Source organism: Macrobrachium nipponense, chromosome 17 (assembly GCF_015104395.2).
Source record: "Macrobrachium nipponense isolate FS-2020 chromosome 17, ASM1510439v2, whole genome shotgun sequence".
Taxonomy (NCBI): Eukaryota; Metazoa; Arthropoda; class Malacostraca; order Decapoda; family Palaemonidae; genus Macrobrachium; species Macrobrachium nipponense.
In genome coordinates this window covers 81325106-81337216 of record NC_087210.1, presented here as the reverse complement: position 1 = coordinate 81337216, position 12111 = coordinate 81325106, and the positions used below count along the sequence as shown (strand labels likewise).

The 12111-nt window shown below is 38.2% G+C and overlaps 1 protein-coding gene across 2 annotated transcripts in view; it reads right to left on the bottom strand.

Annotated features, from left to right (window-relative positions):
• LOC135196370 (uncharacterized) overlaps window positions 1-6468 on the bottom strand; it is a 103483-nt gene extending 97015 nt beyond the window's left edge. The window contains exon 1 of one of the 2 annotated variants that reach the window (XM_064223155.1): window positions 6221-6468. In XM_064223155.1, coding sequence (XP_064079225.1) covers window positions 6221-6453 — 233 coding nt within the window. In that variant the 5' untranslated portion in view covers window positions 6454-6468. The remainder of the gene's footprint in view (window positions 1-6220) is intronic. The other variant, XM_064223153.1, reaches the window with a different exon arrangement.
• Window positions 6469-12111: the final 5643 nt, after the last annotated feature.

Here is a 12111-nt window from a genome sequence, read left to right as displayed (position 1 = left end):
AGGTGTAACAGGAGGAAAACCTCGAAGCAGTTACGCTATGAAACGATTGTTAGAGGGGGTGGAAAGTCAGATGTAAGGGAATATGAACGGATGTACAGCAAAAAGGAATGAGAGAGGCTGCAGCTAGTGGCCGAAAGGACGCTGTAAGACCCTTAATTAACGCTTACTGTGCATCACGTGTGGTGCACTGACAGCAATGACCCACAAACGTGGGTGACGTCAATTTGATATTCTTAAAGAGTTTCCATGTTAAAGATTAATAAAATGACGGAGAATCGGCGAACACTTATCAGGCAAAGATGGCCATGATAAGAGTTCCCCCCAGCCTCTCCCCAAACCCCGCCTACTGTTTTAATCACTAAATCTTTATACTTTGTAGAAGACGATTTTTTCTCTCTCTTTACTTCCCTAACATCTATTATGATTCTCTCTCTCTCTCTCTTTTCCTGTCCTTTTCCCTCTCTTTCTCCCCACTTTCTCTGTCTCCTATGGATGGACTGAAAAGTCTTTGAGACATCCTAATCCTTGTAACTCTCTCTCTCTCTCTCTCTCTCTCTCTCTCTCCTAACCTCGCATATGATTTTCTATCAATCCAACAAAAAAAAAAAAAATAAGTAAATAAAATAAAATTAAAGACGATATTAAGATAATAAAATTATTCCCATACTCATATAATTATGATATATCAACTCTTCGTTATTTCCTAAGACTGACTGTACGAGCAGGCTTCTATCAGAGCTGGTTTGAGGTCAGCTGTTTGTGACAGAAATCTAAACGCTTGTATATCCCCCAGCTGTTTGTGACAGAAATCTAAGCGCTAGTATATCCCCCAGCTGTTTGTGAAGAAACAACATATACGTCAGTATATCAAAATTCTTTGTGCTTTCTAAAGATGAGAATCATTTATTATATTTATCTATTCACGTAAATCATTACTGTTATAAGGGTCAGGTAAAGTAGAAATCGAAAAATAAATTACGGGGTTGTTATAATTATGTGCCTTCTATTTACTTATTTATTTATTCACACAAATCTTTACTGTTATACGGATCAGATAAAGTAGAGTTTGGACAAGAAATTACGTGGTAGTCATCACTTACAAAGCAAATTTCGAAAGTTTGGTAAAATGGGTAAAATGATGTATGGACAAGTAGATAGGTGAGAAATGAAATACAAATGATAAGTAAGCTTAACAGATCTCGACAGAGAATGCTGTGAAAACAGGAAATGGATGACTGAAAAAAAACGCCTATTCCCTATTTATATCTGAATGAACTAAAAAGTGATCCTTATGCTGAAAACAAAGAGTAGTCACTTTATGCCTTGAAAGTGATTCACGACGAAATTCGATGAATAAAGCAAACTCTTGGTGAGAAATTAGCAATCCTTTAGTAACTCGGAACGTCAGTAGCTATTTCAGAGGACTTGTTGAAGCGACGTAGCTATTTGAAAAGTAGTTACTGCTGGCACCCGCATCGAAGGATTTGGCATCGCGTTGCTTGAATCAGTAAAAAGAAAAAGAAGAGGAAGAAGAAGAAGAAGAAGAATAAGAAGAGGAAGAAGAAGAAAAACGACCAGTGACTAAGCCTTGTACGACGGAATCTCCTCTGATTCGACTTTTTCTGAGAAATGATAAAATTATTTTTTATGCTAGACAATTTAAAACAACAAGGGAGGTTTTAAAATACTTTTTTATTTTCAATACGATTATTTGTTTATATATAATATTATATATACATATTTACATATACATACACAATGCCTGAATAAAGGCAAAAGCGCTTGGTACCAACTTCCTGTCTGTCATTTTCCCTGTGGTATTCGCTTATGTAATGAAGTCACGTGCATCTACAGTGATTTTTTAATCATATATGCCTTTGTGTACATGAATTTTTTTTCACATCACCGTGATTCATATACATGCATTAAGCTACAAATGTCCTTTAATATCCAATTCGCTCTACCTCGGAAAGAATATACTTTCATATACGCTAACCGAAGGGGAAAATTTTTATCTGACAATAATTTCGTCCTCTAGTGGATTCGAACCACCACGCCACACTCAGAAGAAACCGGGACTTCAGTGACGTATTTACCGACTTGGCCAGCGAGGATATTTGTAACTTCATGCATATATATATGTATGTATATAAATATAAACATACATATACATAACACCTGGAATTTTTCCTCCTATTGATTAGAACCACCTGCATCCTGTGGTTGGTGCAGCAATAGGGAGGTGAATCACCATAACCCAGAAACCCAGTTAATGGTGGTGATTACCCTCAATGGTTTTCCGCGTCAATGTACTCGATCGCTCAATCAATCAAGGTGCTTTGCTAACTTCTTTTTTTCAGTTAATATGATAATGTTTTAAGTTATGTATTTCAATTACTGATATTGATCAATAATCGTCCTTCAATTGCTAATGTGTTATTTAATGATGAAAAATTAATTGCGCATTCGACCAGCATTTTTATTTCTCTCTCTCTCTCTCTGCTTCATTATAAATTCTCTCTCTCTCGCTCTCTGCCTCATTATAATTCTCTTTCACTCTCTGCGTCATTCTATATTTCTCTCTCTCTCTCTGTAAAACCTGCTCCTAGATATAAGTGAGCACACGATGTCTCCTCGGATGGACTAACAAGTATTGGAGACATCCTAATCCTTGTAGCTCTCTCTCTCTCTCTCTCTCTCTCTCTCTCTCTCTCTCTCTCATTTTACCGTCTCTCTCTTTCTCTGCATCAATACATATTTCTCTCTCTCTGCGTCATTTTATATTCTCTCTCTCTCGTCCCCACCCCACCCTATACCACCACAACCTCCCCTAGCCCACATCTTTCAAAATAGGCCTATATACTACAACTCATTTTAATCGTCAGCTATTTCTCCATCCGGATAGGTGTATAACCACTTCGACCTAGATAACTATATTATGTACAGCTTAATGGGGGCATAAATTGAGACGCCACGCAGCTATTTATTTATTAAGTTATATTTTCCCAACATCGGCACCTGACACCAATTCCCGTCCAGCTATGATCATTTGTGTGTTTTCATTTGAGCGTCGAATTAAACCACGAACGTTTTATTTTATTCATTTATTTTTGTGATTCACTGATTAGCTGTTTACTCCATATAAAAAGAAATCTACATACATACATACATACATACTATATATATATATATATATATATATATATATATATACATACACAAACACTCACACATATACATAGAAGCTCTCCGGCTAACTTGATGACTGGAATAGTATTGACACGTTTCAAATACTAACATATAAATATATAATCAACAGACAGATAAATAGATGAATAAATAAATCCATGAAGATGTTCACATGCAAAAATAAATAAGTAATAAAAAATAAGTGAACGCTGAAGTTCGCGGTTCGCTAAAATAAAAACATTTACTCACTAGGCTGAACTGCCAAGTGTTCGCAGCAGTTAGAATCAGCTGTTGAAACCGTTGAGAGAGAGAGAGAGAGAGAGAGAGAGAGAGAGAGAGAGAGAGAGAGAGAGAGAGAGAGAGAGGGCCGACTTTACAGAACTTTCTTTCATGGGTAACTAATGGGTTAGTTTCATTGATACTAGTTACACAAGGCTGGTTACACACCACCCAGCGAGTCACGTCTTACAAAGCACACAAACCGAATACAACGCGTCTTACACCGTAGGCTACACAGTCTACGTAGAATACAGAATATAGAATTTAGGCCAACGGCCAAGCGCTGGGACATACGGGGTCATTCAACGCTGAAACTAAAAACTAACAGTAAAAAAGTTTGAAAAGTGAAACAGAAGGAAAACCTCGCAGCTACACTACGAATCAATTGTTAGGAGCGGGTGGATAGGCCTACTGTCAAATACATCTCAGAATAATTTGATGAATATTCGAAAACTGAAGAAATCCACTGAATTTTATGAAAACTACAGAAACATAAGATAAAGAATATTCAAAGATAGGCCTACTGAATATCCAAAAGTCGAATAAATCATAGAATATTTTGATGAATATTCGAGAACTGAAGAAATCCACTGAATTTTAAGAAAATCACTGGACGTAAGATAACCAAATTTCAAATTTGAATTAAGATAGGCCTACTGAATATTCACAAAATTCGAATAACCCACGTCCTATTTCAATGAACACTCGAGAACTGAAGATATCCAATGATTTTTCTTTTTTTATAAAAAAGAAAATCACGGAACATAAGTTAACGAATATCCAAAGTTGAACAAAGATAGATCTATTGAATATTCATCAGTCAAATCACAGCCTGTTTCAACGAACACTCGAGGACTGGAGAAATCCAATGAATTCTAAAAGTGCATTTCTTCATTTCTCGTGTATTCATTGAAAATAGGCTGAACTTTTAAGACAAAGAAGCAAATAAGTGAATAACGAAAGCTAGCCATCAAGAATCACTCATTCGCTGAAAAAACGCAATGATTATCCTAATAATAAAAAAAGTCACTGAAAACATCATTCCCTAAAATAAAAACTAAATGAATTTGTAAATTTAACAACAAAGGAAAAATGAGACCGCACGTGACGGGGAAAGCGATAAGCGTATTACAGACTTCGTCGTGACGTCACGTTTTACGTCCTGTCCTGAGTTAAAACATAATCCTTCACCCGAATGTAACGTGAGTCAGGAAATGTTAAAGTTATCAACATACTTTAATTACCGCGTGATATCAGAATCTTGCGTTTCCTGGCGCGTAGTTTCGTGTTGTAGTTTATACGGGATGTTTCATAAAATATGATGAAAAAGAAGTAAATAAACCCATTGAAATGCCGTGTATAGCATAGGAAACAATACATACCAAAAACTCAATAGCTATATCTAGGCCTACTGGCTGCTGTTGGTAACAATGCCATAAAAAATGAAGTAAAACATATTATTCAAAATAGTTTTGACTAAGCCTATTGGCTGGTGGTGGTGATAATGCCGTAAGAAATAAGTAAAACATATTCAAAATAGTTATGTCTAGGCCTACTGGCTGCTGTTGGTAATAATGCAATAAAAAATGAAGTAATTCATATTATTCAAAACAGTTATGCCTAGGCCTACTGGCTGCTGTTGGTAATGCCATAAAAAATGAAGTAAAACATTAAAAATAGTTAGGTCTAGGCCTACTGGCTAGTGATGGTACAAATGCCATAAAAAATAAGTAAAACATTTTCAAAATAGTTATATCTAGGCCTACTAGCTGCTGTTGGTCATGGAGCAATAAAAAATGAAGTTGAACATAATATTCAAGCATAATCTGCAGACCACTTCTCATTAACATAACCTCCCCAACATGAACAGACAACCACAACCTCACACGACCGGGTAAGCCACGTTCGAATTACCAAATAAACACGAGGTGTCTGCCAGTCATGTATTCCTCTGGTAGGGAGGCGTTGGACGGGAGGGGCTTCTGTAAGGGAGGTATTGGATGGGAGGATGAGCGGGAGTGGGGAAAGGGTTTCAGTAGGGAGAGAGAGAGATATGATAGATGTTGTAGGAAAGGAAGAGGGAGGGAGATGAGAGATAATTCTGGTTAGTGTTGTCCTTTGTCTGTTCTTATGATAATCCCTAACGACCAAGAGGTTTTTTGTTTAAAAAGGGCGGCAGTTCTTCGTATCCTCTGACCGCGCATTCCCGAACCGTTTAGTCATGATGTGGACGTTCTTCAGTCTTTCATTCGGTGATATATAAAGAATATTTTCCTTGTAACATATGATGTTATATACCCCTTGTGCTCACGTATTCACACCATTATTGCGGCGGTATAAACTAAGAGCAAATCATCTAGAACAACTGCAGTAGGTCTAAGTTTTGGCGTTGCTAGTCAACTCCCCCTCATGAAAATGACCTTTAAAACTCAACACCTAGCTTATTTAACCACTTGACTAATTCGCTCGAGGGGCACATCAACACACATGACCTCCAAATGTCACGTCATGTTGATGGGGTTAATCATGAACGTCGTTAAAAATGGAGGGGGCGGGAAATTTAAAAATTTCTCACGTAGACTCGTCTTCGAACTGGCGACCAATGTCTAGAACACGAACGAGGAAAATATTGTAAATTATAAACATTTGTTTTAACACTTACAGTTTTACTTATGACCAGCAAAGATTGCTGAAATATATATAAATATCTTTTTAAAATCAAATCACATTGGGAAGTCCCCATATCACTCACCAACGGTCACAGAGAACACTGAAATCTGACTGGGGCGCGATTTGTCCCGAGAACGAGATTGGAGTATTCCTACGAACCCTCGCAACCCTTGATCGGGGGTGGGAGGGGATGTTGGAGGGGTGGGATGTTGGGGGAATGGAGGGGAAAACCCTCCCCTCTCTTTCCGATCTCTCCCTCACTCCTACTACAAGCATTCCCTCATTGCTTCTAGGAAACACTGTTGCCTTTACCATGGTTAACCAAACCAGAGTCCATCCACCGGGGAGGGAATGGAGGGTGGGGGATAGATATAGAGGGGTGGGGTATGAGGGCGTCCTTAATTTACCCAGAAACAATGAGTTAACACTTCGACTTGGCACCGCTAAAAACGGTTCTCAAATCGAACGCACCCGTCCGAAATAAACACAACCGCTGTTGTTTTCGTTCGCCAAGATGAGAGCGGTTGTGTTCGTTCGCCAAGATGAGAGAGAGAAAGCGCACGAAAACAAGGGATATTTCTGTTTACGTGTTAGTTCGCCAGAATCTGTTTAAAGGATTCATACCACAAACCCACCCCCTCCTTTAACCCTCCCAAAACAACAGAGTACACGCCTCCCCCTCCCCAAACAAAACCCCCACCCCCATCGGCTCCCCCTTCCCCCAACTCCCAGCAGCTGAACTGACTCCTGAGTCGGCTTCAGACGCTAGCCAGTCGCCAATGATCTCATTTGAGTCCATGTTTTCATTTACTTAATGCCACAGGCCTTCTTCTCCTTTGCTCCCCAAAGGCACTTAAGATACCATCAACTATCTTGACGTTACTTGATCTACGTTCGTATCTTTCCCATGGTCTCTCAGGCTCTTAGTCACTTGCTCTAAATACCCTTTCAAAAGTGGCTCTTTCAAAGACTGTGTTCGGTCGACGGCTGGGAGATTTCTTGGCTTTTTTCAAACCACTTCCTTTTTCCTTGGCAATTTGGAATTATCTCATAATGGATTAATGACTAAAACATGAGCCACATTTCTTATTCTTTTTAGTTTGATTGTTCCCTTTTGGGAATTTATTTCTCAAAGCCAATGATAATTTTAATACTGAAAGTGATCGTCGTCATTAGCCTATCAGCCTCTGTAAAGTGGGGGGGGGGGGGGGGGGGGGGGTTAGCGCCATCAGTGCACCTCACGCGGTGCAATGTAGGCATTACTTAAGGTTCTTTGCAGCGTCCCTTCGCCCCCAGCTGCAACCTATTTCATTCTTTTTACTGTATGTCCGTTCGTATTATCTTTCATCCATCTTACTTTCCATCCTCTCCTAACAATTGCTTCATAGCGCAACTGCTTCAAGGTTTTCCTCCTTCCTGGTACATCTTTGAAACTTTTTATCTCAGTTAGCGCTTCAGCGCTGAATGACCTCATAGGTCCCAGCGCTTGACCTAGGTTTTATGCTCCAATTCCGATCATCATTAATATTATCAGCTGCTCAGACTAACCACAGGACTGATAAGATTAAACAAAATTTACTGTATCAAACGGCCGTTGTTCCCAGCTCACCCAATTAACACCATAACAAAAGGACCCATTTGTTTTAACCATGAATAATTTAAGAGTGCTAAGTAATCTGTATCACATGATAAAAAAAAATAAGAATTGAATTTCCAAAAAGAAGATATAATTCTTTATCTATACGAAGTTAAATAGTCAATCATTTCCGATGTAAATCTTCAAAATCAACCAATATACAGAACTCTCTCTCTCTCTCTCTCTCGTTTAGTGAAAAACAAGATATAATTCTCTATTTATACAGAGCCGTCGATTATTTCATATCATAGCCAAATACAAAATATAAATCTCTATTTATACAAAATAGTCAATTATTTCAGACGTAAATCCTCTAAATTAACCAAAACACACATCTCTCTCTCTCTCTCTCTCTCTCCTCTCTCTCTGTGAATGATAAATGTCCTCGCAATGTACACCCTAAAAAAAATAAGTGGCCTCACTTTCAACGAAGTCAAATGGACCTGAAACTCACATTAAGTGGTTTGACAAACTGGCAACCGCTTCACATAGCTACCCGAAATGGATGAGAATAGTTACTTCCTCTACTATAGTTGATTCACATCAACCATGCACACCTGATGTCTAGGCCAGTCCCTTACGACGCTCCTGATTGGCTGTTGATAAGCCAATGACAGGGCTGGAAACTCTCAGCCTCTCTCGAGAGTTCACATAGGCAGAATGTATGTTCCACCTCTCCTGAAAGACGTATACCTCAGAAGAGCTGGAACATACATCCTACCTATGTGAATTCTCGAGAGAGACTGAGAGTTTCCAGCACTGTGATTGGCTTATCAACAGCCAATCAGGAGCGTTGTAAGGGACTGGCCTAGACATCAAATGCACGGTTGATGTGAATCTGCTATAGTATGAATTATAGACAAATGAGGATATCAAAGATTCGCCACATTTAATAAATATTAAATGATCCCATATGCGTTGTAGTTAATTTGTCAATATACGCAGTAGCTCAACATTCGCCACGGATATTCCTTCTAAAATAAAGGCGGAGAGAGAGAGAGAGAGAGAGAGAGAGGACAGAAGGAATGAGAAGAGAGAGAGAGAGAGAGAGAGAGGGGTGGGGGAGTTGGAGAATATGCAAGTAATATGAATGAAAAGAAGAAAATAATGCAAGCAATATAAATGAGAGAGAGGAGAGGAGAGAGAGAGAGAGAGAGAGGAGAGAGAGAGAGAGACGAAGAGGGTGGGGGCAGGAGGCAAGCTGAACCTTCTTAAGTATTATGAATAAAAAAGAAAAAAATAATGCGAGAGAGAGAGAGAGAGAGAGAGGAGAGGGTGACAAGCTGAACTTTCGGAAGTAATAAAAATGGACAAAAAGAAGAAAATCATGCAAGCTGAACCTTCGGAAGTAATACGAAAGAAAAAAGAAGAAACTAATGTCCATTACGAAAGTTGGTATTTTTAGAATTACGAAAAAAAAAAGTTAACTACAGACTTGGTTTGGAATGGTGCACTGAATCAAGGTCCGATTCTCCGTAAGAATAAGAAGAGGAAGAAGAAGAAGAAGAAGACGAAGAAGAAATAAGACTAAAATAGGAAAAAGCAGAAAGAGAGAGTTTGCCAAGAACGATCCTAAAACACACACACACACACACACACAAAAGCCAAGCTTGGCTGAACGAGTTAATCAACGTGAATTACTTTTCCAACTTGACATCCCGACAAGGCTAACAGAATCATAATCAGTAATGGATGAAATAACCCGGAAGGGACATAAAAAAAAACAGATCATTTTCTGAAGAGATAGATGACTACTGTATAATGAATTTAAAAGTCTTTTAACAAAGAATGATGACTTCTATAAGATGAATTTATAATTCTTTTAAAGAGTAGCATAAACATTCGTGACGATTATCGACCTGGAAAATGGCAGGTAATACTGTTGTGAGGCATCAGGAATGGTCTGGCACGCCTACTTAAAAAAACATTCCACACTATCATACTGCTTACTCTAATATTTAATAAAGTAGAAGTATTTCCTCACTTCGATAATCTCATGAGATACACACACATGTAGATATATATATATATATATATATATATATATATATATATATATATATATAGATAGATAGATATATAGATATATATACATGTATATATATATATCTATCTAGCTATCTATATATATATATATATATATATATATATATATATATATATATATATATATATATATATATACTTTATATTTTTTTTTACTTCCTTTGCAAAAAAAACCCTTTGGTGGGCTTGTTCCATACTAATAGGATTCATCTTTTTAAAATAATAATAATAAAAATAATAATAATAATAATAATAATAAAATAATAATAATAATAATAATAAGACTAGAAGAGGTTAATATCAAGAGAGGATCTTCCAGGGCGACTCACTGTCCCCACTACTCTTCGTAGTAGCCATGATTCCCATGACAAAAGTCCACCGGCAGAAGATGGATGCTGGGTACCAACTGAAGAAAAGAGGCAACAGAATTAACCATCTGATGTTCATGGACGACATCAAGCTGTATGGTAAGAGCATCAAGGAAATAGATACTGCTATCCAGACTGTTAAGGATTGTATCTAGGGACATCAGGATGGAGTTTGGAATAGAAAAATGTGCCTTAGTCAACATACAAAAGGGCAAAGTAACAAGGACTGAAGGGATAAAGCTACAGATGGGGAGCAACATCAAACACATAGATGAGACAGGATACAAATACCTGGGAATAATGGAAGGAGGGGATATAAAACACCGAGAGATGAAGGACACGATCAGGAAAAAGAATATATGCAGAGACTCAAGGCGATACTCAAGTCAAAACTCAACGCCGGAAAATATGATGAAAGCATAAACACATGGCAGTGCCAGTAATCAGATACAGCGCAGGAATAGTGGAATGGACGAAGGCAGAACTTGGCAGCATAGACCAGAAAACGAGGAAACATATGACAATACACAAAGCACTACACCCAAGAGCTAATACGAACAGACTATACATAACACGAAAGGAAGGAGGGAGGGGCCTACTAAGCATAGAGGACTGCGTCAACATCGAGAACAGAGTACTGGGGCAATATCTGAAAACCAGTGAAGACGATTGGCTCAAGAGTGCATGGGAAGGACTGATAAAAGTAGACGAAGACCCTCAAACATATAGACAGGAGAAAGACAAACAGAACAGGGGAATGGCACAACAAACCAATGCACAGACAATACATGAGACAGACTAAAGAACTAGCCAGCGATGACACTGAGGGGAGAGCTCAAGAAGGAAACTGAAGGAATGATAACAGCGGCACAAGATCAGGCCCTAAGAACAAGATATGTCCAAAGAACGATAGATGGAAATAACATCTCTCCCATATGTAGGAAGTGCAATACGAAAAATGAAACCATAAACACCATAGCAAGCGAATGTCCGCCACTTGCACAGAACCAGTACAAAAAGAGGCATGATTCAGTAGCAAAAGCCCTCCACGAGCACCAACCTGAAGGCGTGATAGAAAACGATCAGGCAAAGATCCTCTGGGACTATGGTATCAGAACAGATAGGGTGATAAGTGCAAATAGACCAGACGTGACGTTGATTGACAAAATCAAGAAGAAAGTATCACTCATTGATGTCGCAATACCATGGGACACCAGAGTTGAAGAGAAAGAAAGGGAAAAAATGGATAAGTATCAAGATCTGAAAATAGAAATAAGAAGGATATGGGATATGCCAGTGGAAATTGTACCCATAATCATAGGAACACTAGGCACAATCCCAAGATCCCTGAAAAGGAATCTGGAAAAACTAGAGGCTGAAGTAGCTCCAGGACTCATGCAGAAGAGTGTGATCCTAGAAACGGCGCATAGTAAGAAAAATGATGGACTCCTAAGGAGGCAGGATGCAACCCGGAACCCCACATTATAAATACCACCCAGTCGAATTGCAGGACTGTGATAGACAAAAACAACAACAACAACAACAAAATAATAATAATAATAATAATAATAATAATAATAATAATAATAATAATAATAATGAACCAAACAAAAACTTCTTTCAGTTTTCTTCTCAAGCTTGAAAAAGAAACCAACAAAATCACTGTGGAACGTGTTTACTTCTACGTATTTACATTTAATTTTACTCCACACTCGAGTACTTTCAGGGCTTATATCTGTGGCCCTTTTTCAAGAGATGTGTAGGTTGACAGCCTGGGCCAAGGCTGACAACCTACAATAATAACAATAATATACTCCTATATAAGAAAGCAGAATCAATGAATACACCCCACAAATAAAAGTCCTAGGCAATTGTCAAATGAATAAATATGATTCACTTGTTCCATAGGCATAGGATTCATCT